The sequence below is a fragment of the Pelodiscus sinensis genome, chromosome 19 (assembly GCF_052426305.1).
Source record: "Pelodiscus sinensis isolate ZL-2025 chromosome 19, ASM5242630v1, whole genome shotgun sequence".
Classification (NCBI taxonomy): domain Eukaryota; kingdom Metazoa; phylum Chordata; order Testudines; family Trionychidae; genus Pelodiscus; species Pelodiscus sinensis.
In genome coordinates, this window is record NC_143070.1 from 23,137,490 (window position 1) to 23,165,349 (window position 27,860).

The following is a 27,860-nucleotide window of genomic DNA, read 5'->3' on the forward strand; positions in this document are numbered from 1 at the left end:
AGGGGTTATCACATTTGCCTAACATGCAAAGGGTCCCTGGTTTGAAGCCAGCCAGAAACACAGGGTCTTCTCTTATTGAGGTTCCTCTGGGTGCCCACAAGGCAGTTCCAGGGCCTGCCCCCTGGTGCAGGGCTGGGTGGCCTGTGTGCTGGCTTTCAGGAGCATGTGGGAGACAGGTTAGGCTGAGATGGGAAGAGGCAGGGTTGGGGCTGAGACTTCTCAGTGGTGCCTTGCCTGGGACCAGCTATTGCAGTCAGAGCCCTGCAGTGCCAGTCACAGCAGCCTCTGCACCTGCTCCAGGCTTGTGGTTTCCTTCTTCCCAACACTCCTCCCCAATCAGCCTTTTCCTGAACCAGCAGTTCCATGGGTGGCCAGGGGAGGCCTCTCCTGTGTCCCGGGAGGACCTAGGAAAATGTGAGCTGCCACCACACATGAAGCCCTCGCCGTGCACGTGAGGCTGGGATACTGTGTGCAGGCAGCCTGCATGTGCAGGATATGATGTAGTGCGCTGTGAGTGGAATGGCCCCATTCCTGCCTCCCTTCCCGCGCCGATCCAGTGGCCGGAAGGGGCTGCGGCTGCTGCTGACAGGGAAGAAGCTGGGAGGTAAGGTGCTGGCAGCAAGAGATTCCTGCTGCCTCTTTGCCCTGGGTCTCAGTGCGCCATGTCGACCACCAGCCACCTTAACCAAACCTCAAACCAGCTGGACTAGCCAGCCCACGTCACAGTGAGTCACTAGTGGACCTATCAGAGAAGAGCCCTTGGCAGCTGCAGAGATGGCTCTGCAGCTGGCTGAGGCACCTTTCTTGAAAGGGCCACTTGTAACCTGTGAGCTATAGGTCTGTAGGCCAGCTAGCTCAATTGGTTAGAGCATAGTGCTAATAATGCCAAAGTCATGGGTTCAAGACCCATGCAGGTCACAGGGCTCTTTTGTTTGTGGACTTACCCTGATTTTGCCTCCTGGTATAGACAGGGAAGACCAAGGAAAGGGGGGTTCAGGGCCTATGAGCTCCCCCGTTGAGGAATAAGGCATTCTGCTCTTAGGATACGTGTTAGCACAGGTCATGCCATGTTGTATCTCTGAGAAGCAATAAAACTTTCTACTCTACTGGCTGGCTGAGTGTCACATTTGGCTGTGGATGGGGGTGCAAGGTTGGAGGCTCCCCGACATGCCATCTGGAACTTTCTGATCCAAAACATTTGTGATCTGGCAGAACCAAGGATCTTCCAGGAGGAGAGTGTCTTGGTGCTATGCCAAGGGAAGGGGGTGTGCACAGCTGGGCTGCATGGTGCAGGGGAAAAGCTGGGAAGCGCAGCACGGGGTGCTTGGGAGCTGGTGCATGGCTCAGTTGGGCTGCGGGGGGAAGCAGCTCCAGAGCTGGCACATGGTCAGCTGGACGGCTGGAGGTGGGAGCCCAGGGGGCGGAGGGAGGAGCTGGAAGCAGAAGGGCTGGAAATTACCTCCCCTGGGCCAGAAAAATCCCTCAGCTGGAACCAGACAGGTCCCAAGGGTGCCAGAGCAAGGAGGCCCAACCTGTACCTAGGTGTCCTGTGCTACTGGTCACACGGGGGTCGGTGCACACTGCATCATTCTGCACATGGACAAACAATGAGGGACCACTGGTCCTGGGGCTGCTTCAACATCTTCACTAATGAGCTGGGATGGGGATGGGTTTGTGGCTGACACTGAGCTGGGGGGGGGGGGGAGGTAGATACGCAGAGGGGCAGGGATTGGGCCCAGAGTGACCTGGAGAGATTAGAGGATTGGTTCACAAGAAATCTGCTGATGTTCAACAAGAACAAGTGCAGAGTCCTGCCCTTGGGACGGAAGAATCCCAAGCATTGCTACAGGCAGGGGAGCGACTGGTTAAGTAGCAGTTCTGCAGAAAAGGCCCTGGGGATTCCAGTGGATGAGAAGCTGGAGCTGAGTCAACAGGGCGCCCTTGTAGCCAAGAGGGCTAACGGCATATTAAGGTACAATAGGCGGAGCATTGCCAGGCGATCCAGAGAAGTGATTATTCCCCTTTAGTCAGCTCTGGTGAGGCCTCTCTTCCAGCTCTGTGAGGCTATGATTCTAGGAGGACAGGACAGGGGAACAGGACACCAGTGGGGCAGGGGGCAAAAAACATCATTTTGTGGACAAAAGAAATGAAGCCGGGGGTGGGGGGCGCACACTGGTTTTTGAAGAGCATCTTGGCAGCCCCGGTCTTGAGAAAGATGTTCTAATGGAGCAGGTTAGACTGACATTTAATTTGAATGTGGCTCATGTGTAAAAGCCCTTGCAAAATACAAAATACTGCTGTGTTTTGGCTGTGCAACATTTACAAGCCAACACACAGCTAAACATCAACAACCGAGTATATGTCTACACTGCAATGCTATTTTGAAATGACTAGCGCAATTCCAAAATCACTTTGTTCGCGTCTACGCAGCAGGCCATTATTTCAAAATAGTGTTGAAATCCTGTCAAGCTGGAGGATTTCTTACCCCGACTCCTGTAACCCTCATTGTATGTGGAGGAAGGGAAGTCAGAGGAAGAGGGCTCTATATCGAAGTAAGTGCAATGTAGACACTCCCTATTTTGATACAAGCTATTTCGAAAGAGGCTATGCAATTGATGTAGCTCAAATTGCATCGTGATTTTGAGTTCAGCCCTGGAGTGTAGATGCCCCCTTTGGATAAATTGGCTACCATCCATTCAATAGGTTATCAGGAAATAAATCTGTCTATCTCACCTACGGGAAAGGGAAACTTACTAGGGGTTGACAACCAGCATGAAGGGCAACCTATTGTATGGCTGGAGGGACGATTCACAACATAAAATTATATGGAAAGGCCTCGTTTATGGTGTCACTTCTCCAAGTTTCTGTTTTACTTCTGTGCATAGCTCTGCGGGACCCTCTGTACTAATACTTACCCCGGTCTTTCAGAACACTCGGCCTACTACGAATGAGGTGACAGATCATAATGGCAATGGCCTGAATAGGAGCCTGCTATTCTCCACGACACCCCAGTAAAAGGACCAGACTTCCACGCCACAGCGGGAAAGGACTGTTCTATAGTTGGGTATAAGGCAGTGTCCTATGCACGGTTCCCTGTAAGCCCGTTCTCTGCCCGCCAGAACACCTACTATGCACCCTCCTGCCTCCCTGTGGCACAGCCCCACCTCCCCGTGGTGATGCATGGAGGCTTGGCTCCTGTGGGGCTGGGCCTAGGCAGCAAGGGGCAGGGTTAGGGCCGGGGCTTGTTTTCTCCAGCCCTACTTTCACCCACGGTGCCTGCTACTGGGAAGGCAGCTGGCCAGCCCCCACTGAAGAAAGTAGCTGAGAGAGGGAGGAAAGGAGGAAGCCAGAGCCCCCTCCCAGCAGGCTGGCCCTGCACATCCAAGGCCCCAGTCCCACCCTACTGCGCCCTGAAAACCACTTAACCTGTCTCCGTTTGGGGACGACTGGCCATGGCAGTCAGCTGAATGAAGACAGGCTGGGTTGCTGAGAGCGTCCAGTGGCCAGCACTCGAACACAGCACCCTGGTATGATGAGCACCACACTCAAGCTCGCCAGCCCACAGCAAACAGCCCCACCTGTAGCCTTCTCAGAAAGGAGCCCGGGGCAGCAGCAGGGACATTATGGGCTCTAGAAAAAGGTGGGTGGGGCAGGAAAACTGCTCAGAGGTAGAAGAATTAGCTCAAGTGATGGAGGGCTTGTTTAGCCTGCAGAAGGCAGGGGATTGATACCCATGTTCTCCAGTGATGGAGATTCCCCATTTTTCTTTCCCCAGGGGGCTAAGAGCTTCCAGTGGCCCCTCCCTGGGTGTACTTGCTGTTCCCAAAAGCCAGCCACGCTGGGGCAGAAAGCTACTGGGTCCCAGCTCTCCTTTCCCTTCAAGATTTGTATTTAAAAAACAAGGTGAATCTGAGTAACTTTCTCCTAGATTGCCCACCTTGGGCTGGACCAAGATTCATGCAAGTGGTTTGTTTTTTGTGGCTCTGCACCTCCTGCACCCCTAGAGACTCTGGGACAAAAAAGCACATGGGAAGAACCCAATTCTTTCTTTCTTCTCCCCTCTCTTCTTTCTTTGTCTTTCCTTCTTTTTCTCCCCTCTCTCTTCTTTCTTAACACATTCAGAATTAAAACCAGATTCACATTTCATGTGTCTAGCTTCACATTCAAGAATGATACAGACACACACAGAGGACAAACTGATTCCGCAGGTCATAAGTGTCAGATCGATCTGTTACGGGAGGCACCAAGTCTGAAGCATCTTTGGGTTATGCACGTTCATATTCAGAAGCCACTTTTCATAAACCCTGGGGAGGCCATGAGAGGGGGTTTCTCCTAACTGTTGCTGTGGTGTGATGCACCACACAACTCACCACCATGCTAAGGCAGACCTGGGCAGAATACGGCCCACAGACCAGATCCAGCCTGCGGAGGCAGCGGGGAGCCCCAGGCAGACTCCCCAGCTTGCCCCTTGCCATGCAGGGCTCTGTTTCTGTCTTAAAACTGGAGGGGGGGGAGTTTTAGGAGCTGTCCTGCCCCCAGCACATTCCCATTGTCCAGATTCTACATTTGTTGTGTATTTATAAACAAGGACATGAAAAGCCCAACACTGCACTGAAATCAACAGCGGACACTGACAGTACATTGGCTGTGAATAAAATTTCTACAGAAAAATAAACTAAAAAGAGGATATTGCAGCAGAGATGTCTATGGACAGGAAGACAGGATGTGATGTGAGGTTGGGGACTGAGTGCTGTTAATTGATGCAGGAGCAGGCAAGGAGGGGCCATGTCTTGATTACCAATGATATGTAGTTAGAAAGTTGAAGATCACATGAATTAATGCAGCCAAAAGCCCAAAGAATGTTACGAAATTGCATGGATCTAATTAGATTGGTTAATTCATTCTACAGTTTTTTTCACCTATCAATGTTCGAAGATGCAGTGCAGCAGGGGTGTATGAGCCCTGCTTTCTAGAGAGCCAGTCAAGACGAGAGAGCGAGGGAGCAGCTGCACACATGTCACTGTGCTGGTTATGACACATGGACATTGTCACTGAACAGTCTGACACTGCCATAAAGAATTAGGTTCAGAGAAAGGTTTTGGATTGCTTGAAGTGCCACAGCTGAAATACACACAATGCTCTGTGTCAAATATTGATATAGAAGTGAGGGAAGAAAAAAGACAAAAATTCCATTTCTAAAAATGAATTTTTAATAAGAAGCTGTTGAACGATAAAGGAAAATGTTCTTGTGCTGACAGCTTGTTACAGTGACAGGTTTCTAAGTTAGAAGACTTTTTTCTTTCGTATTTGACACTGAGATGCTCAGGGGAGCTGCGTTGGTGCCCCCAGTGTTAAGACCGGGACAGAAGAAAGGGCGCAGCGTCCCGGAGAAGGTGCAGGTGAAGGTGAAGAGATGGGACCTGTCAGTCACATTGTAAAACGAGACCTTGCCCGCCTCGTAGTCCAGGAAACCCCCCACCCGGCTGGGCCTGACGCTCACGGGGAGGGGGGTCGGGGTGGAGGTGCCAGCCTTGTATCCCCTGTTCCTCAGCCACACGGCCCAGTATCCATCCCCAGGTGTGAGTGTGACGTTCCCCTTCCTGCTCACAGATTCCCTGCAGACCACCAGAGTCCAGCCTGTCTTGTCTCCCACCTCCACCTCCCAGTAACACCGCCCGCCCGCGAACCCCTCGGCGCCCAGCACATTGATACAAGGGTCAAATCTCTCCGGGGTGTCGGGCAGATCCTGGCGCCTGTTTCCGTGTCTCACACATTTCCGATCCTCACACAGGACGAGTTTGGGATTTGCCGTGTCTGGATCCAGCGTCACGTCCACTGGGGAGAGAGTCACAGAGTCAGGGCAGGGGCGGGTCCCTGGGGTCAGCGGGAAATTAACCTGCCCCCCGGTTAATCGCTGTGCGGGGGGGGGGGGTATTATTGTCTGAGTGGAGTCAGGGCCCCTCTGCCGGTGAGGAGACACAGAGCGGGAAAAGGGCAGGAGGAGCGGGGGAGGGGTGTGAAGCTGTCAGTGGGGGGAAGGGAGGAGGGAGGGTAATGCTGGGAGAGGAAAGGGGAGGGGCAAATGATGGGGCAGAGGGGGAGGGGAGGGAGCAAGCATAGGGCCAATGTGGAGCAAGAGGAGCAGGCACAAGGGGATAGAGGGTTGAGGGAAGGGGCAGTCCCCAGGAGGGCTGGGGGCTGGGTGGAGGGGCAGATGCAAGGAAGGCAGTGAGGGAAGGGCAGGCACCAGGGTAGAATGAGAAAAGGAAAGACACCAAGGGGCGGGGGGGGGGGGGAAGAGACAAATGCCGGGGGACAGGGATGGGGAAGGCACCAGGGCAGATGTGGGGGAGGGAGGGTTTGATCCTCAGTGGGTGGGAAGGTGTGGGAAGAGTGGGTACCAGGGGGCTAGAGAGGTACCAGGGGAGAGTGAAAGGCAGGGGGCAGACGAGGGTGAGCACACGATGACGGGCAGGCCGGGTGCAGGGCACCAGCTGGGACACTCCAGAGCGACTGTGAAACGTGCCCTGGCCAGGAAACCCCCCTTTCCCCCAGCCCAGATCTCAGCCCACAGACCCGGCTGCCAGTGGAGACTCAGCTCCAGCCTGAACTCTCTGCCCAGAGCGACGTGTCCCCTGGGCCCTGCGAGTGGCACAGACCCTCTGACACTGCCCCGGCGTCTCCTAGCACCGGCACTGGCTACAGAGCCCCTCCCAGAGCCCCAGGGGCGCAGGTGTCCCCAGCTAGCAACTGCCCCAGCCTCCCCCTGGCTCCTCCTGCCCAGCCCTGGGGCAGACGCACTAGGGGTCTCACACCCGGCTCTGCAGGCACAGCAGGTTCGGCTACACAGCCAGGCAGCACCTCCCAGAGCCGGAGGGGGCGGGCAGACCAAGGTTTGTGGGGCTCCTGCTACAGCACAAAACCAGCCGTAAAGACCTTCCGGCTCAGGCTGGAGCGGGGGTTCTGAAGCCCGGGGACTGCAGGGGAAGTTCAAACCCAGGCTCCAGCCCTAACCCCAGCATCTATCCAGCCATGTTTAATGCTGCAGGACAAACCCCACCAGCTGGTGTCCATCTTGCTGGCTCTGTGGCTCACCAAGGAGGCTGATGGCAGCACGGCCCAGACACACTCCAGCTCGTGGGACATTCGCTCTCCGAAGCTGGTGTCTGGCCAGGAACCCAGCACACTGCACGGAGGAGGGTCAGAGGGAGAAGCCAGCCAGGGGTTTCAGATGCCCCATGGCTTATCTGTGATACCTGAGCCCCACCCCCAGACTCACAGCTTGGCCGTCTGGGGCGCTGGAGCGGCTCCCTGCAGGACCCTGAAAGGACACCCCTGGGAATGATGCAGCCAGTGGTGCTAGGGCACAGCTGGCACTTTGGGCCAGGGCATTGGGGCAGAAAGTAAATGGGATTCAGCATTTCTGGGGGTCCCGGGAGCGGGGTGTGACAGGCACTCAGACGGGGGGGCTAGTGAACAGCTCTGCCATTTGCAGACCTAGACCCAGGCTTCTTAATGGACCTGCCCAAGCAAGAGGAGCAGCCCAGTGACAGGCTGCAGGGGCCACTGGCAGAGCAGGACAGAAGCCCCCAGCATATGGCCCTAGATAGCAGTCGGGACCAGACACTGACAAAGCCCAGGGGTCAGCAGAGGAAATTCTGCTCCAGCTCCCCAGAGGCCTGGCAGCCACGGACGACAAAGCTCCAGGACCTGGTGAGACACCCACGGCTCCTGCACGTACCGAGCGCCCAGCACTGCCCCACAGGGAGCAAGCGGCAGCTGGAAGGGCCCAGACCCCTGGCCAAGGAGCCTGACCCCGGAGGAGCAGCCCAGATGGAGACTAGAATCGCCCCAAGCTGCTTCCTTCACAGCCTGGGCCTCCTGCTCCCCAGAGCTCCTGGCCCTGTAGCGACCACCTACTGTGCAGCCTCCATCGGCCCGGACACACAAACCGGGCGGGGCCCCTTTGACTGCCCCTGCTTGAGGGCGGAGGGGAGGGCAGAGCGGCAGGGGTAGGATGAAGGGGCCTGAGCACCACTCCCAGCCAGAGCTCTCCGACCCCTCCCAGCCCCCCTCCCTCTGCTGGAGCTTCCTCTCTGCCCCCCTCGCTGCCATGTGTCTGCCTTTGCCCCGGGGCTCTGCGCTGGGCACAGGGGGGGGGGGGGGAGGAGGGGCTGGATGGGGGCAGCTCAGGCTCAGACAGCGCCAGGGTCACACTGGAGAGGGAGTCTCACCCGCCGAGCAGCAAATCACTGACCAGCCTCACACTGGGCAGATGAGGGGCCCGCAGGGCTCAGCTTGCCCCCCCGGAACACACAGGACATGGCAGAGTGCAGCAGCCAGACCATTCCCTCCCCAACCCAGAGAGTTTGGCTGGCCTGGGCTAATGGGGCTGTGGCAATGCTGAGCAGGGGCCATCCAGCACAGCTCTCAGCATGTGCCAGGAGAGAGGCTCAGACACGCTCCAGGACCCATCTGTGCAGCCCCCCCAGCACGTGGGCCCAGGCCAGGCCTCCCAGCACCTGCTCAGTGGCAGCAGGCAGTGAACTGTCAGGATGTTGGGGTGATGGGGCCAGGTCAGATTCCTGGCAAGAACCAGCAGGTGAGTGTGAGCAGCAGGCAAACTTCCCAGCACTGAGCCCATCTGCCCCCAGCTACCGCACAGCTCCCAGCTGGGTCCACGTGTGTCCTGGGGCCCCAGGCTCTGCCCAGGGCCCCCGGCACCAAACAGCTCGATGTCCCAGAGTCTCCACTCACCTGCAAATCTGTTCAGAGCTTCCCTCAGGTCCAGACACATTCTATACCCATTCCTCAGATCAGTGCAAATAGGTTCGGGTCCCGGGAGTTTCATGTTTTCACTCCTAGGATCATTACAGGGCCCCCCCCAGGAATATGAGGGCAGTGAAAATAGGACACTGCTCAACGTGCTTTTCACGTCCTGAAAGGAGAAAGAGAATCAATGCTCTGTGTTAAACCGGGGGCATAAACCAGAGCGATTTCCCATCTGGGCAGCAGCCTTTCATCTAGAGAACAGATTCATTCCCCCCACCCTCCTGGGCTTCACTGTTCTGTGGCAAAACGTCCTGCGTTGTTTTGCATTTACACTCGATTCATTGTTTGTAGGTCAGACGGGAATTTAATTAAATGGTTCTTCCTCCTAGGGACCCCACCCCTGTATCTGTGTTTAGCCACTGTGTTGAGTCCAGTGCTCTGGAGTCACAGCAGGGATGGGCTTAGCCCAGTATCATTTTTGCACCAAACATTTAAATCTCCCAGGGACTCCATGAATCTCTGTGATTCCCCTCCCACCCAAACTGCACCGTTTGGAATCGAGGGAGCCCTTGGCTGGATATTGTCTGTGAGCACGGTACACAGCACATTTATTCTCATCCTGGGGATCCAGGCCCATGGGTCTGAGCTGTGATTCTGGGTGGGTGCAGTGTTTTGATGCCGTCTCACCTTCAGCAACTCCAAAACTGGCTGCTGACACTTCCCCTCGATCTCTGCGATCAGCTGCTGCAGGGAGGCACTTTGCTGGGAGAGTTTGGTGACCTTTTCCTGTAGCCTCTGCAGAGTCTCCCGCTCCTCCTCCGCCAGCCTCTGCAGAAGCAGCTGCTCCTCCTCCCTCAGCAGCGTGTGCAGCTTGTTAAATTCACCCGCAATCATCTCCCGCTTCGCCTGCACTTTCCTCTGGAGAAAGGAAAATAGGAAAGACACAGAGAAAACACCAGTCCAATGCTGAGTTACAGACTGGGCCTCTGCCCCTGAAGCAGGGAGAATCAGCTCTGTGTGAGGTTATAAGGACAGTTACTTCTTTGGGAAACACACCAGGAGGTTTCAGTGAGGTAGCTGTGTCAGGCTGCTTCAGCAAACACACCAAGAAGACCAGACTCCTTGTTGTTTGTACCATAAAGGGCTGGTTTTAGCTCAGAGTGAACAGGGCCAGTCCCGTGGTGCGGTTGCCCAGGGTGCTAGGTAAAGCTGCCATCTGTTATTGCAGGTGGCATGGGATGGACACGGCAGAGGGAAGAAGTCGAGGGAACAGGAGAGATGTACGGAGGTGTGGGGGGGAGCACAAGGCATCTGCAGGGAAGGAGAGTTGGGTGCGCAGGGCTGGGCACTCACACCCCAAGAGGACCCGTCACAGCAGGCTGTGGGCGATGCTCATTCTTGACAACAGGCTCCCAGGGCTGCCAAGTTCAGCATTGAGGGCTGGTGCCAACAGCCCTGTGGGTGTCCTCCCGAGGCTCACGTTGGTGTTGGGCCCTCAGGGCATTGCCAGGGCTGGCTTTGGCCTCACCCAGCCTGGCCATGAGCCCAGTGACCAGCCAGTGTCTTCCTCACAGCCCTATATCCTCAGCGGGGATCTCGCTATAACAGGCCGGGGAACCAGAACGGACGTTCATGACCCAGCTACAGACAAGGCCAGGGAAGGTCACAGGAGCAGCAGCAGGTGACTGGGATGAGGGAACCACATGACGGCAGCAGAGGCTGGGACCCACCCTGGCTTTGGTTGGTCAGGGGGTATCCCTGTGATGGCACCATGTGCAGACACACCTCAACTAACTTTGATCTGCCAGAGCAGATTCATACCCTCATCCTGGAGCTTTCTGACTCCTTCACCCCTGGGAGCGCTGCCGGGGGAAGGGCTCCGGGAGAGAAACCCAGACACCCACCTGCCACTCTGTGGTTTTCTTCTCCTCTTTAGACGTCAGCGCCCGGGCCTCCTCCAGCTGCTTCCTGAGCGGGCCCAGGGCCCCCTGGAGTTTCTCCTGCAGGGCATCATGGGTAACAAACAGCCGTTATCTGCCTGTCCAAGGGGCGGCGAGTGCCGTACATACACGAGGGACCCGGCCTGGAGGGAGGCAGCCGCTCGGCTCTGCCAGCCCCAAAGGCACCGTGGAGGCAGAGATGCTCAGCTCCAAGCAGGGGCTCTGCCTCCCACAGCCACCCCCATGTGCTAGCTCAGGTGCCATGTCCCTGCATGTGGGCCAGAGGGGAAATGGCTGGGGAGCCCCTGAACGGTCCCTCCAGCCAGTGAGAGTGAGGAGCTGGGGCAGGAACATCGCTGCATCACGCTGCAGACCCAGACCCAACTCGAGACACCTCCCCTCCTTCCAGGCCAGCCCTGCCTCTTCCCACCCCTGCTCTGCTCCCACCCCACTCCCTGCCCCCAAGCCCTGCCCCTCACATGCTCCCTCCCTCCCCATTCACCCCTTCCCACAGGCCATCTGAGTGGATAATGGGGGGGACTGGTGCTGGCAGCAAGTTTCAGTTACCTCCCCCCCCCCAAACTCAACATGGCGACAGAAAGTGGAGTGACCTGGTCTGAGTCCTACTTGCACTGCGGGGGTGGGGGGAGTGGAGTGGGCTGGGGGCTTCACCTCCTGCCACCCCAGTGAAGTGGGGTGATCTGACTGGGAGAGGGCAGAGCATTGAAGGCTGCTGGGTTGCTCCATGTGCCATGGCTCCCGCCTAGGGTTGCCAGGTGTCATGTGGGAGCGGGGGGGTTGAGTGGCAGGGGAGCGGCCCAGCAATTAAAGGAGCTGCGACTGCATATCAGTGGCCCAGCAGGTTTTTTTGGGGGGTCCCAACCCTACTCCTGCCAGTGCCAGCCTCCCCCCCCCCCAGTAATTTCACAGGCCTCTCTGGACTTCTTTCTCCTCCCTCCCCCCCACAAAGCACAGAGCCCAGGGTGCTGCCCCGAACAGTCCTATGGATGGGACAGCTTTGCCCTCACCCAGGCGGGAGCCAGACCCACACTCCGCTCTCCTCTGGCAGCCCAGGCTTTCACAACACCAGGGCACCAGGCCCTATAGCTGCACAGGGCGGAGCTGTGATGTGGCTGGAGACCAGCAAGGCCCAGGGGACACACTCGCTCTGGGGGAACAGTCACCGATAACTGCTCCTGGGCTGCCATAACCCTGGGTCCCCTTCCCCTTTGACAGTCACCCGGCAGAGCGACGTGCTCCTGTCCTGTCGGCCCCGCTCTGGGCAGCCCCTCACGCCCCTTCCTCAGCCCCCTCCAGGCTTCCCTGTTTCACTTTTTTCACTGAGCCCTCGAGCTCCCTCCTCTCCCTGCCCAAGGGCCCAGACCGCGGCTTCTCACACCCCTGCAGTGCTGCTGCAGGGACACCCTGAGCCAGGGAGCCAGCAGGGGCTGGGGAGAGACGGGGGGGTATGTCTACACTGCCACCCTAGTTCGAACTAGTGTGGCTAATGTAGGCATTTGAAGTTGCAAATGAAGCCCGGGATTTAAATATCCCAGGCTTCATTTGCATCTTCCCAGGCGCTGCCATTTTTAAATCCCCCTTAGTCCGAACTCTGTGCAGTTCTACATAGCAGTTATTTCGAAATAAAGCATTCCCCCTCCCCCTGCAACTTCTCTCACTCTTCATATGAGGTTTACAGAATGAGGTTTACAATGAGGTTTACAGAAGTTGGAGTAAGAAGCTCGCTATATCAAATTTATTTTGAAATAACTGGATTGCTGTGCGGACACACAGTACGTTATTTCAGAATAACTGACGTTTTTGCAAAAAAATGCTGCTGTGAAGACATGCCCTGAGTGAAACAGTAAGGAAACGACATCTGAAATTGATTGGAAGAGAACATGTGATTTATGGTCTCTGATAATGGGAAAATTCTCTTCCCACTGTGCTGAATCAGTAAAGATGCCACTGAGTGAATCTGTTTGAACTCTAAAGTACATGCATATGTAAGCGGGGGAATGGTCCCGCTATTGTGGGGAACTTTCCTGGCTTCTATACCACCCTGGTGAAATGGACCAGCAAAAGGATCTGAGTCCCCGCTCCCACTTCCTTTACCCCACGGCTTCCCTGATCCTGAGGGCTCCCCCTCCACTCTCCTGAGTAGCAGAGTCCTCGAAACCCCAACAAGGCTGGGCCCAGGTTTCCTGGGGCTTAATCCCCGACCTTGTAATCACTAGGGGCAGGAGTTAGGGTGTCCCCACTCCGAGGGGCTCTTTTACACTGCAGGCCTTCTTGGCCCAGTGATCATTTCATAAGGTTCTAAGCAAATACAATTTATTAAACATCAACTGATTAAAGAGAAAAACTGATTAAATAAGAAAAAAATGAGAATGGTTAAATGAGAACACCCAGCCCTGCGCTGTAGCACAGGGACATCAAAACAGCAGTCTGCAGAGTGTAAGGACAGTCCACAGTCTCTTCCTTAGAGGCCCTGGATGTGCTGCAGGGGGCTGCAGGCTTGCTCTGGCAGTGACTACACGGCCTCAAGCTCTAAGTGGCCAGACCCCTCTCCCAGTCTGGCCTGCTGGACCTCTTGGCTAGTGATATCTCCCTGCCCAGAGCCTCTCCCCGCACTTTGCTGGTCCCAGCTGCTCACCACACCCAGCTGCAGGCTGAGCTGCTTTGCCAGTCTCCAGCTCCTTGCGTTGCTTCTCTGTCCCTTTTGGCTCTCTGAGCACTGCCAGTCTGCTGCTCAACACAGGGTCTGCACTCCTTGGGCCGTGTATGCCTGGCTCTGTTGCTGCAAAACTGCCCCTCAGCACAGCTTGCACTCCTTGGGCTGTCTGTGCCTGGCTCTGATGCTGCAGGACTGCCCCTCAGCCTAGCTTGCACTGCTCTTAGCTGTCTCTCAGCTCTCTCATTGCTCAGAGAGACCCAGAACAATCCCAGCTCCCAGGGAGGACGGGGCCTGGCCTCTCACTTTCCTCACTGGCCTGTCCAACCTGTCAATCAGGCTGAGCTGGCTTGTTGGCTGCTTTCCATTGTCTCTGGGGTCCGTCAGTCTCAGGCCCCTGATTTCTCATGGACCCTTCCCCTTTTGATAGTGGGAGCTGGCAAACCAAAAACTCTCACAGAGTTTTAGTAAGGGGCTAACAGTCCCCTTACACATATGGAGGTGAAATGCAAAAATCCGAGGTCAGAGAACTGAACTGAACCACAGGAAAATGAACATTGTTTTGGTTGAGTGAATCAGAATTAAAAACCCAGTATCATCTAGTCCTGTTTAAAATAATATCTCAGAGAAGGACCACATGGCTATATTAGAAATGGCTTCAGCTCTGGTAGCCACCTGCCATGCGGCCCACCCCAAGAGCAGCCGGGCAGCCACCATGTGGAAACTGGGGCCAGGTCTGCATGATGGCTGCCCAGTTGCTCCTGGGAGTGGATTCATGGTAGGTGGCTGCCCCAGGCGCCAGCTCCAGGTCCAGCCCAAGCCCCAGCATATGGCATCACCCCAGAAGCAACTGAGCAGCCACCATGTGGCCCTGGCCCCCCACTCTCCCACCAAGCCCACTGCCAGCAGCAGTTTACCCTCCACGTCCCAGTTAAGGGAGTGCTGGGGGGCTCTGCTGAGCCGGTGGGTGGGATCAGAATTCTTTGTGAGCGCCCACGGAGGGAACTTAGCTCAGGGGAGGGGTGTAATTTGCCTGAGTTACTGGGGGGTGGGGAGGATTTGAGCCAGTTCCATGTTGTATTGTTGAAAGGGAACCCCCAGATATTGAGCCCAGCCCTGGTTGCTGCCCACTCCCCGTGGCAGGTGGGTGACAGGTGCACAGAGAGCAGCCAGCCCTGTTCTCTCTGTCAGGGTGTGGGGACTTCCAGTGTTGGGCCAAAACAATCTGGATCTTTTCCCACTGCCCCTCTGAAAACCAGACTCTTTCATTTAGCTGCCTCCCTTACAGCAGCCGGCTGTGAACTGTTGTCCCTGTATTGGGAAGGGGATAAACCTGGGGTCTGTAGGGCTTTAATTAGGCACAGTCAGCAGCGTCTCCTACCTTGTACTCCTGGGCAGCCTCCTCGACGGGCACCACCGTGTGGGACTTGTGGTCCCGGGATTTCTCACACACCAAACAAATGGCAGCTCCATCCTCCTGGCAGAAGAGTTTGAGACGCTCCTGGTGTCTCTCACACAGACCCTCCGTTCGCCCTGCTCCGGGCTGTGGCCCCAGCTGCTGCAGCTTCAGTACAATGTTGCTCAGCTGGGTGTTGGGATTGAACTGCCCCTTCTGGAATGAGGTCCTGCACTGGGGGCAGGCTGGGGGGGGTCTTTGCTCCCTGTTGCTCACAGTGCCGGGTGAGGCAGGCTCGGCAGAAGTTGTGCCCACAGGCGACTGTTACCGGCTCGGTCAGATACCCCAGGCAGATGGGGCAAGTGGCTTCTTCTTGCAATTCCCCTGCTGTCGCTGTGGAGGCCATGGCCATCGGGCGTGTGTCTGCTCTGCCGGGCGCGGGCTTGTGCTGACACTGAGGGAGAAGAAGAAAGAGGAGGTGGAAGGAAGGGGAAGGGCAGAACCTGAAAGTGAAACTGAAAAGAGGGGGCAGGGCAGAGAGAAGGTGGGAGGGAAACAGAACAGGAATGGAGGGAGATTGGAGGGAACAGGGGAAAGGAGAGGGGGGGAAGAATAGGATCACATCTGGTAGGTATTGCTGTAAGTCTGGCAGGGACAGCATATCCCCTGCTCCACAGGCAGCTTTGTGTGTCTAACCCACGGACGTGGGGCCTAGAGTGCTGAGCACACGTCTTCCCAGATGCTCCCTGTAGGGGCCAAAACACTAGCTCAGGGCCTGTGTTTTTGCAGTAAACATTTCCCCAGACCCTGTGTTGCTGCCTCTGGCTGTGTGTAGGCGGCTTCCCTCTCCCTGTCCCACACCCCTCTCCAGTCTGTGCCGGGAGCTAGTCACAAGCCAGGGGAAGATGAGTGGTTGGCAGCTGGCCGGCCGGTGTCCCTCTGGCAGGGGTTCACACAAAGAGAGGCCTTTGCTCTGAACCTGCATGCAGGTGGTTTGGGAACTTTGGGCAGTGGGAGCCCCCCCCCATTCCAATCACCCTTGTGCATGGGGGGTAGAAGGGATGTGACCTGGGACTTGCCACCTATGAGGTAGAGCTTTAACCAGAAGGGCCACTGGAGATGTTGGTGTGGGGGGGCGGAGGGTGGTAATTTTAACCATGATTCCAAGTGTGGGCAGTGACTGAAGCTGACACTTGGGCTGTGTCTAGACTACATGCCTCTGTCGGCAGAGGCATGTAGATTAGACAGATCAGCAAAGGTAAATGAAGCCGCAATTTAAATGATCGCAGCTTCATTTACATTTACATGGCTGCCACGCTGAGCCGACAAACAGCTGATCAGCTGTTTGTCGGCTCGCCGCTAGTCTGGACGTTCCCCCTGTCGACATCAAAGCCCTTTGTTGGCAGCCTCGTTATTCCTCATGGAATGAGGTTTACCGGGGCTGCCGACAAAGGGCTTTGATGTCGACAGGGGGAACGTCCAGACTAGCAGCGAGCCGACAAACAGCTGATCAGCTGTTTGTCGGCTCAGCACGGCAGCCATGTAAATGTAAATGAAGCCGCGATCATTTCAATCGCGGCTTCATTTACCTTTGCTGAACAAACAAATCTACATGCCTCTGCCGACAGAGGCATGTAGTGTAGACGTACCCTTGGAGAGGCAGCAGCAACCCTGCCCAGGCCCCGCACCCTTCCACTGTCTCCCTCATCTCTCCCCTCCCCTACTTGCCAGGCCGGGGCACTGCTCACCTGTGGGGACGCTCTGAAGGGCCCTGGCCCACATGGAAGGGGATCTGTTCCTCCGGGCCATTTACTGCTCTGCCCAGGGTTGCCAGGAGTCCGGTTTTGAACTGGACAGTCCAGTATTTGAGCTTCCTGCCCGGGAAACAAATTGAGAAAATATCAATGTCCAGTATTTTCTAAACAAGATGGAATGTCGATTGGGATGTCATGTCACGTGTGTCTGGTATTTTTGTTGAAACCATCTGGCAACCCTACGGGCCACTTAGCCGGCCCTGAGGACAGGCCGGCACAGGGGGCCTGCTGCCGCAAATGAGCCAGCCCCACCGCAGCACACACACTTACTGCACACACAGCACAAGGCTGGCTGGCCTAGCTGCCTCTTTGTCTAGCCCTTTGTAAAGTGAGGATGGAAGAGGCCGGGTGGGACCCTGCTCTCTCTACCCGTCTCTTCCAGCAAACAGCTCCAGCGTCACACAGTGGGAGGAGGAGTTCTCCCATAAAGTCCCCTCTTGACATTCTCTGGCCGTCCAGGAGCAGCGGCTGCTGCAAGAATGAAGCAGAAAGGTTTTGGAATTGTCAAAAAACCAGTTCCCAAAATTGCCCTTCTCAGCACTTTCCTTCTGCTGACCTCAAAGCACCTCACCCAGACCAATGGATTTACACACTCCTGTGAGGCAGGCAATGTTATTATTATACCCTTTACAAATATCAGTGGAAAAGCTCCCCTTGAGATTAAGCTTTAGATGATGGGCCCAACGTTACCCGGTGTAGTAAGTTGAGGGTCAGTAACATGGAGTCAGCAGGCCTAAATAGAAGCCTGTAACATGAAAACAGCAACAGACCTGCAATCTAGTGAGCAAGACTTTGGTTCAGTAACAGGAGCCAAGAAAGAGGCCCTATTGATAAATTGTGTGATTGTGTAAGTTATGTCGAGCATGGAAGGACACAGGGAGGTATTGGGTACAGACTGTGAGCCAAAGGGGAGTATTGGAACATCTTAAGAAGAAATGTCGTGGTACAAAAACTCCCTAAAAACTAATGCAGATATCGACCTAGGTTCGGGACTAGGTCGAGATTGACAGCATGAAGGATAATAAGTAAGCTCCCCTTCCATAAGGTGAGGGGTGGTAACTAGGCAACAGAGGGTGGTAACCTAGTACGTAAAGAAATGATGTAAGTTGTTTGTACCTGTCTATAAAAGGACACCGCAGAGGGTGCTCTCCGGCCGACCTTGGGGGGGGTGCGCTAGGCGCCTGAACGGCAGGTGTCATTGCCTAAACTTACAGAGTGCACAGTAGCTTAACTTTGACTAACTGCTGTTAATATCTGTTATATGGCAATAGGCCTGCCCGGTGTTGGTACCTTGTCAACGCGGGCCATAGTGCCCAGTGGTGTAACATTGTACTGATCTCTGTTACCAACTGGTAGAGCTTCGCATTTGACAATAAACCTGCTCGACTGATTTCAAAGCTTGCCTGCATCTGTTGTTTCCGGGGCCTCTCAGAGATCTCTTGTGTTGACCCAAGTGCACGGGGTCTAACACTCTAGATAAAGGGAGTACCGATTGTTACGCACGCAGCCGAAAGTTTAACAACGGAGTAGAGGTCCTGTCAGGAGTGCGCCAGGACAACCCTGACCAGACGACGCTGACACTGACAGTCCAGACCACCGAAGGTACCGAGCTACGAAAACACCGAGGTACGACACCCGGGAAGTCTGGGACAGGAAACCCATTGAGAAGACCCCAGATCTTCCCATTTCTAGCAGAGGGGAGCACAGGCCACTGGCTGCACTGAGGTGGGGAGATCTCCCTGAAACCCCAGCTTCCCCAGTACAGGGACTCGACAGTGTGACGGCACCTGGCCCTGACAGAGGAAGGGCCGGCCCTGCCCCTCTGTGCCAGGCATAGTAGGTGGGGCTGGGCAGTGATTGGGGTGTTGGGGCTATTCTGACTCTGGTGGGCAAGGAAGCCTCGGCCTCTTATGGGGCCCAGGAAGAGGGTTTCCCCAAATGGGAGAGCAGGGGGAGCACATCCTCGGTGCCAACTCTGCCCACATATATACACCGGCAACACCATCACAGGACCTAACCAGATCAGCCATACTGTCACTGGTACATTCTCCTGCACATCCACCGTAATATATGCCATCATGTGCCAACAATGCCCCACTGCTATATACATCGGCCAAACAGGACAGTCCCTACGTAAAAGAATCAATGGACACAGATATGATATTAGGAATGGCAACATACAAAAACCTGTAGGGGAACACTTCAATCTTCCTGGACACACAATTGCAGATCTAAAAGTAGGCATCCTGCAGCAAAAACACTTCAGGACCAGACTTCAAAGAGAAACTGCTGAGCTACAGTTCATCTTTAAGTTTGACACAATCAACTCTGGATTAAACAAAGACTGTGAATGGCTTGCTAACTACAAAAGCAGCTTCTGCTCTCTTGGAATTCACACCTCCAGATCAGCTGCTAGAAGTGGGCCTCAACCTCCTTGATTGGATCCACCTCGCCATCTCCAGCCTGATCCTGGCCTGCATATTTATTCCTGCCTCTGGAAATTTCCACTACATGCATCTGACGAAGTGGGTCTTTGCCCACGAAAGCTTATGCTCCTACACTTCAGTTAGTCTATAAGGTGCCACAGGACTCCTCATCGCTTTTGCAGATTCAGACTAACACGGCTACCCTTCTGATACAAGTCAGGGAAAAAGACTCATTCTGGGGGCATCGAAGGACAAGGAATTAGCAGGGATTGGCAGCCAAGCAAGACTTCACCAGGCAGGGCCCACTGACATTTGAACTCAGGCTGCAAAACCCTGAGTACTGCCCCTTACACCATGGGCCCTGCAGTTCCTTTTCTCAGGGCCTAAGTGGTGATGGGTTCAAGGCCCAAGAGGCCTGGCTGTGCACATGTTGTCTGTTAGCTCATAGAAAGGCGAGTTTGGGGAGCACAGAATGAACGTGAGTCCGGGGGACTCAGGCTCCAAGTGCAAAGGCCAGGCTGGGCTCTGGGCTCTGCTTGAGGGAGCCTGGCACGGGGCAGGTGGGGAACAAAGGAGGGTGGATTTGTGGATTTTGACCAACACTCTGGGGCTACATCTAGACTGGCATGATTTTCCACAAATGCTTTTAACAGAAAAGTTTTCCGTTAAAAGCATTTGCGGAAAAGAGCGTCTAGATTGACACGGACGCTTTTCCGCAAAAGTATTATTTGTGGAAAAGCGTCCATGCCAATCTAGATGCGCTTTTCCGCAAAAAAGCCCCGATCGCCATTTTCGCGATCGGGGCTTTTTTGCGCAAAACAAATCTGAGCTGTCTACACTGGCCCTTTTGCGCAAAAGCTTTGCACCAAAAGGACTTTTGCCCAAACGGGAGCAGCATAGAATTTCTGCAAGAAGCACTGATTTCAGACAGTAGGAAGTCAGTGTTCTTGCGGAAATTCAAGCGGCCAGTGTAGACAGCTGGCAAGTTTTTCCGCCAAAGCAGCTGCTTTTGTGGAAAAACTTGCCAGTCTAGACACAGCCTGGGTGAGGAGATAAGAAACGAAGGGGCATTTTAACTGCTCCCTTCCTCAATGTCCTCTAGGCTGGGATTCCAGCTTCGACAAGCCCAGTGTGTGGGTAAAGCTGCTGTGTTATTGAATGCCAGGGCTCCAAGGGTACGTCTACATCACATGGCTAATTCAAGTTACCGAAATAGATACCCTGCATCTTAACAAGCCACCTGTTGATGGAAAATATTTTTTGAAATAACCTGTGGCAGCAAGAATTTGGGCCATCAGGTTATCCCATTAGGGACAATGGAGGCAAGACAAGTCTTCTCTGCCAGGACATCTGAGTGTGTGTGGCTATGTCTACACTACAGACTTCTTGCACAAAGAAGTTTTTTGCAGAAGAAATCTTCCACAAAAAGTTCTTGTGCTAGAGAGCATGCACTCTGCAAAAGTGCATTGGAAAAGCAATATACTTTTGTGCAAGAGAGTGTCCAGACTGCTTGGATGCTCTCTCTCAAGTAAGCTGTGATTGCTATGGACAGAATGGCCACCAGGGCACCTGTGCTTTTTCCTCTTTCTTCTTCTTGCAGAAAGAAACCCCTGTTGCCCATCCACACAAGCCTTTTAACACAAGAGCTCTGACTTGCTGTGCTCCTGCAGCGCTGGGGGCTGCACCAAGCAGCTCCAGGCTGGGGGGGAGGGAGGGAGGACAGGGAATGAGGTGGTCCAGGGCAGGCTACAGCACCCACCGGAGGTTTTAGTGCCCTCGTGTTAGGGTACGTCTAGACTACATGGCTCCCTCGACGGAGCCATGTAGATTTGTTGTTTTGGCAAAGGCAAATGAAGCCGCGATTTAAATGATCGCGGCTTCATTTACATTTACATGGCTGCCGCGCTGAGCTGACAAACAGCTGATCAACTGTTTGTCCACTCAGCGCGCTAGTCTGGACGCTCCCCTGCCGACATCAAAGCCCTTTGTCGGCAGCCCCGTTATTCCTCATGGGATGAGGTTTACTGGGGCTGCCGACAAAGGGCTTTGATGTCGGCAGGGGGCGTCCAGACTAGCGCGCTGAGCCGACAAACAGCTGATCAGCTGTTTGTCAGCTCAGCGCGGCAGCCATGTAAATGTAAATGAAGCCGCGATCATTTAAATCACGGCTTCATTTGCCTTTGCATCTAATCTACATGCCTCTGCCGACAGAGGCATGTAGTCTAGACACAGCCTTAGTGTCAGTGGGGTGCTGAGTGCAGCAACCGGGATGAGGAGCCTCCTGCCCTGCCCTGCCCTGCCCTGCGCGGAGCAGCCAGAAAGGAGGAGCCCTTGGTCCCAGCAGGCTGGATTCCCGTCAGTCATGTGCATCCTCCTTGCCCCCAGCTCCTTGTGAAAAGGAACCGCTGGAGCAGGGAAGGGGGATTGATCACCCATCTGGTGCCTGCCCCTGCTGCTCAGCACAGCCCATCCCAGCCACGGACCCCTCTGCAGCCACCCCCATCTCCCCACCCACTGCCCCAGCAGCATTCCTGGGAACAACGTGGTGGTTGGACTGGGAGGCGTTGCAGGATCAGGCCCTGCCTGGCTTTCTCATCCCGCACGGCTCCATATTCCATATAGCAGAAGCAGGGAATCTGGAGGGGTCTGAGCCAGAGAAGGGGGGGACCCCAGCACCCGAGCCCTGGCAGGGCAGGGGCTGAGATCAAGGCAGCTGAAGTTGGCCAGTGTGTCAGGAACTTCTCCCCATCCCAATGTGCTACCAGTAGCAAGAGCCTAAGCGCCCCTGTCACTAGGGGTGTCCAAGGGGACCCGTGTGTGACCAGTGAGCGCTGGGTTAGCTGGGGTGCTGACCAGCTCACCAGTTTGATTGCTGACTCTGGTAGATTAGAGCAGCCCTGTCTGAGCCCAGTCTGCTGCGGGGAAGGTGGGGCAGGCAGGGCTGCGCCTGTGTCAGCCACTGGGGCTCTGCCTGCATGGGGGCAGCTGGCAGTATCCTGGCCACTCTGTGTCAGCATGGAACAACCTTGCCATGTCCTGCTCTCCCCCTCGCCCCCCACCAACCCTTGGCCACACAGGATGGCCTGGTGGGGCTCCTGTCCCCCTGGTCATGTGGGGCAGCCTGGTGTGACTCTGCCCCCCAGGCCCAGTGGTGTCCCACCCCTTCACCTCACAGGAGCAGTCCAACACAACCCCACTCCAACCGTTTGGAGCAGCCTAGCACGACTCCAGCCTCAGTCACAGGGGCCAGGCAGGTGGGTCTTTGGCCCTGGCCGGCCCCAATGTCAGCAGGTCCAAGTTGGCCAGGGCAGGCCAGCAGGAACCCACCCCCAAAGCATCAGAGCAGCCCAGGCAGTTAACCAGTTAAATGTCACTATCGTAGTGTCACTGTTGTAGTGTTAAATGTCACTATCATAGTGTCTCTATTGTAGTGTTAAATGTTACTATTGTCATTTAACCAGTTAACCATTGAAACGCTCTTTTACATTCCGACTTGGCACCTACAGTTTTGCAGCAGCAGCGATCCTCTAAGGACCGTGATTCTGCCTCTAGACAGGGCACTGCTGCCTGCTGCCAATACTGCCCCTTCCACTCCCCCCCCCATCTCCTGCCCACTCCTTAGCATGAGCCTTAATGGAGGGCAGACAGCTGCTCCTCTGCTTGCCTTGCCTTCAGGGCCTGATTCAGCAGGTCAGCGTGGAGGCAGAGCAGCAGAGCTGGGCCTGTTCAAAATTAGAGGCAACTCATCACAGTCAGCCTGGTGATTAAAGTGCTCACCTGCAGCCTGAAGAGAGACAGCCCAGCACTGGCAGCCGTGGGAGGGAGAACTGTGAGGGGAAAAGCTGTGGCAGGGGCCAAGGGTTGCCAGCTTGCATGGACCAGATGACATTGTCTGCAACAGCGTCCAGTCCAGGAGAGCTGGCAGTCCTTGGGCAGGGCAGGTGGGTGTCGAGGACTCAGGAGGAGCAGGGGTGGCCGCAGTGCTGGCCAGAGAGAAGTGGCACTTTGAAGGCACCTGTTCTCCTAACCCTGCCTCCTTCACTCTCTGGTTACATCTGCCCCGTCACGTTACTGGATTTCAAGGGGATCAGACAGGTCACTGCTGCACCCGAGGGGGAGAGGGCTGCCCCAAAGTCTGTACAAAGGGGGCCATGTGAGTGTCCAATGAAAGCATATGGTCTACTGATTCTAGGTATGCTACTCATGTACTGGGGTGATATCTGTATGTGGAGTTATAAATATGGACTCTGTGCTTATGCTGGAAGATTCTCTGTCTGAGACAGAGCAGTGGGCCAGGAATATTCAGTCAGTGTCTATGCTAATTAGCAAGGCTCTCAGAGAGGTCAGTACATACCTGAGGAATGTGTCTGGGACCTGCAAACCAGCCAGTATCATGACTGCTGACATGGGACACAGCAATAGGTCACTGGGCCATGTGACCTGCTCCAGCTTGGAAGATACCAGGGATGGATATAAAATGCCATGAGGCAGACTCCATCTTGCCTTCAATTCTGCTACTGATTCCAGATGCAGTCTTGCGAGGGACAGAGAGATGGGAAGAATCGTTGGCCCATCCTGAGATAGGATGTACACCAGAGATGTTTAAGATAGCCGTTTGTAACACCTCTGCTGAGAGCCTGCACTGAGAACTTGGTCAGTCGATGCATGTCATGTATTTTCTTTAACAGCCTTATTCTCCACCTTTTCTTTCTTTTATTAATAAACCTTTAGATTTTAGATTCTAAAGGACTGGCCTAGCCAATTACATCCAGGCTGTGTCTACATTAGCACACTTTCCGGAAAAGGGATGCTAATGAGATGCTTCGGAATTGCAAATCCGCGGGGGATTTAAATATCCCCTGCGGCATTTGCATTTACATGGCTGCCGCTTTTTTCCGGCTCAGGGTTTTTGCCGGAGAAAAGCACCAGTCTAGACGGGATTTTCCGAAAAATAAATCCTTTTCCAGAAGATCCCTTATTCCTACTTTCAAGGCTGTCTGTCTTCAGGCTTTCAAGTAGGAATAAGGGATCTTCCGGAAAAGGGTTTATTTTCCGGAAAAATCCCGTCTAGACTGGCGCTTTTCTCCGGCAAAAACCCTGAGCCGGAAAAAAGCGGCAGCCATGTAAATGCAAATGCCGCGGGGGATATTTAAATCCCCCGCGGATTTGCAATTCCGAAGCGTCTCATTAACATCCCTTTTCCGGAAAGGGGTGCCAATGTAGACGTAGCCCCAAAGTGTAAATTGACCAGGGATTTGTGGCTGGTTCTTTGGGACTGGAAAGACCCATTTGGGGTAAGTGAGATTGGGTTCTGTATCCTTCACCTGGGTGTTAGGCCTGGGGCTGATTGTGGCACAGGGAGAGCTGGGGTGTCAGAGGGGTTTTGCTCGTGAGGCTTCCTGGTGGCCGGATTGGCAGCTGAAGCGCCCCATGTGACTGGTTTGTGGCCCTTTGGGAATAGCCTCCAGTCAGGGGCTGTAAGGAGCCCTGAGTTTGAGCAATTTGCCCTGAGCGGAGACCCTCAGTGGTGCCCAGACCTGGCCCGGTCCATCACACCCACGCCTCCTCATTCCCCTGCCCCCACTAGTACACCTGCTGAGTCAGCAAGCCACGTAGGGACATGTGATGTGAGGCTTGTGTTTGGGACAAAGGAAGTGCAAGTCTCATGGCAAAAGAATATAAAATGCACCTGCCTGATCCCTGTCGTGTTTTCACCCCTGCCTCTCAGCTCTGCCATAACTGGGCTACAAGCCAAGTGCTGAGCAAACCCATTGACCCATCCAAGCTGGGCACCCAGGCAGATTTTCAAGCCAGCAAACTCTAAGAACCTGATACATAGATGTGGGTGCAAAGGGGATCACACTGCACCCCTCGTTCAGCACCTTGGCCACCCTTTCAGTGAGTCAGGGACACTTCAATCTGGTGCAACACCTGGGCTCTTTCCCACCACCGGTTCCCAGCTACATAAATGCTTCACAGCTACACTGCATACAACAGGCGCCTGGCCAACAACAAACTAGTATGCCTGTCTGCTTGCTTGCTTGCTCTCACACACTTATTGAGGCTGACACGTGTTGCCAGGTATCAGGTGGTCACAGGGTCCTTGACTCAGCCTCATCCTGTTACCCTGGGACACAGTAACGATTAATTTAAAACCTAATTGGACATGCCCTGACTTGTAATGGAGATGGTAAATATCCCAAGTCCCAGAAGAAGAGATCTCCTGAGGCCGATTACTCATGGCCGTATCTATCACCGGCATGTAGTTTTCCAAATAAAACTCTGAGTCACAATTTGGGGCCAAACCATATATTATAAATTTAAGATACAGGCAGTCCCCGGGTTACGTACAAGATAAGGACTGTAGGTTTGTTCTTAAGTTGAATTTGTATGTAAGTCGGAACTGGTACATATTGTAGGGGAAACTCTAGCCAAACATTTCTCCAGAGCTCAGTTTTATTCTCCCACACCTCACTTCCCTCAGTCCTTTATTCTCAAGCTGAGGTGTCTGCTGAGAAAAGCCGCTCCGCATCTCCCTGGTCTGCTGGGGGCGGGTGCTAGCTTCGCATCTCCCTGGTCTGCTGGGGGGAAGCAGCTAGTGCAGGGTTGCCTCACCCCGTTTGTAAGTAGGGATCCGATGTAAGTAGGATCCATGTAACCCGGGGACTGCCTGTATAGAACAGCATGTCACAATAACTCTATAATCCTCCCTATCCCTGAAGACAAAGTAAATAGTAAAGACCCCTAAACAATAGGACTATACATTACATTCACGTGGCCTAGAACAGCTGAGGCGCTCACAACCTCTATGCCTTGGCTAGTTGCAAGCCGTGGCAGAAGAACAGTGAGGGGATTCCTCTATGTCACTGCAGAATCAGACCCTCTGGTTTGATGATGGACGGGATATGGACTATAAATTGAAGGCCTTCCGCTCTCCAGTAATAATCCAATGGGATCTAAATGGTTTTCACCCAGGAATTCTCCACAGGCATAAAAAACCCAAAAATAGAACCCACCACACTCACACAAACACTACACTGATTAAGCTCACACCCGAACCTCTATTTAAGCACTCTCCAGAGGGAAAATTCTAAAGGTGCTGAGTGCACTCTTTTGAGGGTGGGGTGCATAACATTTTGAACCATGTGCAGCTATTTTGAGCCGAGTGCAGAGCAATTTGGGCTGTGTGCACAACATTTGGTACCGAGTGCAAAGGATTAGAATGGGGTGCAGAGCACTAGTACCATGTGCAACTCAGAAAGGCAGGAAACTTCCAAGTGGCAAACTTCCTTAGTTCGAACTAAGATAGATGGTTTGAACCAATTGCCTTAGTCTGAGTTAATCAGGACTCATAACACTCTACTTCACCATTTCCTATCCACACAACCAATAAATATATAAACTGAGGTAACACTGGAAGTGTCTCTGTGGAGATTTCCCCTTTCCTCAGGCTGCAGTGGGAGGGGCTGGGGCAGGCAGGGGTACAGGAGGGGCTGGCACTGAACTTCTGGGAGAAGCAAGAGATAGGGCTGCAAACAGCCAATGAGGATGAGATTTGAACCCATGCATGCAGAGCATAATGGATTAGCAGTCTATTGCCTTATCTGCTCAGCCACCTCATCTGAGCTGTGGGATATTTTGTTTCAAACCACCTGAAGTCAGCACTTCAGGGAACCTTTGTGCCACTTGCTGGCTGGCCCTAATGAGCCACCATTTTTTTCAGAAGAGGCTCTTTCATAAGAAGGAGCATCTACACTGCCCCTTCTTGCACAAGAAAAACCCTCTTGCGCAATGCTGTTCTTCCTGAAAAGTAATGTGTGTAACAGCATTGCGCAAGAGGGTTTTTCTTGTGCAAAAAGGGGCAGTGTAGATGCTCCTTCTTACACAAGAGCCTCTTCTGAATAAAATGGTATATCATTAGGTATGCAAATGAGGCTCAGCAATATTCCACCCTTAGCCTCATTTGCATATTACTCCCGCAAGAATCTGCGAGTGTAGACATAGCCTGTGTTTCTGCTTGGCTTTGAATCAGGAACCCTTCTGTGTTAGGCAAACATGATAACCACTGCACCACAGAAACACAACTTGGTAATGAAACTTGGATAACTGTTCTGTTCCCAGCCATTTCTAACACCCTGCTCTGCGGGGGAGGAGAATGCACCTTGTGAAGACTCCACCTCTTGTTCTCAGGGAAGCCACTAACCCGAGCTGCCAGCTCCTCATTTCCTCACCAGCCCCTTGAGATTTGTAGCTCAAAGCTGGAGCTGCTGTGGAAGGAAATGAAGCTACAGAAGCTGACGGGGATAATCAGCGGGTGGAGGGTTATTTTTTCTCCTCCCTGGTCTGATGTGGCTAGAACTGAGGAAAAGAAAATCCTCTTCCCTTCTCCTCAGAAGATGGAAATTGCAGTTGGTTCTCTCTTCGGTTCTACTAAAGCTGGACCCCAGAACTAGACTTTTTCTTTCTAAAAGCCTGGTAAAAGCTGAGAGTGAATTGTTTGCAAACTGAGAATGTGAGTTAAAGAAGGGACTTGCCCAGCATAGGGCTTGAATCCATGACCACGTAATTAAGAGTCTTATGCTCTACCAACTGAGCTAGCCAGGCTATATACTGTTTTGTTCCCCCATAAAAGAGTCAACTCTGTAGTGACAGACGAAGGGGCCAGGTTCAGGATTTCTTTTAGTGCTGCAGGTTCTCACGGCACCAAGTGAGACAGGAGGGGTGTGAGATGAGGAACCTGCTCCCCCAGAAGGAGTATTTGGGTGCACCCAGGGGCATCAAGAATTCAGGCCCTCAGGCCAGTGCATTGGGGACAATTTGTGAGCCCTTCCATGAGCA

The 27,860-nt window shown here is 54.1% G+C and overlaps 1 protein-coding gene across 1 annotated transcript; it reads right to left on the reverse strand.

The window, feature by feature from the left end:
* Positions 1-4,736: 4,736 nt before the first annotated feature.
* LOC102450750 (E3 ubiquitin-protein ligase TRIM39-like) lies at positions 4,737-26,047 on the reverse strand. Its single transcript, XM_089771051.1, is given in 8 exon segments — positions 4,737-5,835; positions 8,758-8,938; positions 9,460-9,690; positions 10,677-10,772; positions 14,768-15,025; positions 15,027-15,297; positions 16,531-16,656; positions 25,791-26,047. Coding segments are annotated over 8 exon segments (1,722 nt in total). The 5' UTR covers positions 25,793-26,047; the 3' UTR covers positions 4,737-5,278.
* Between the last annotated feature and the right edge of the window lie 1,813 nt (positions 26,048-27,860).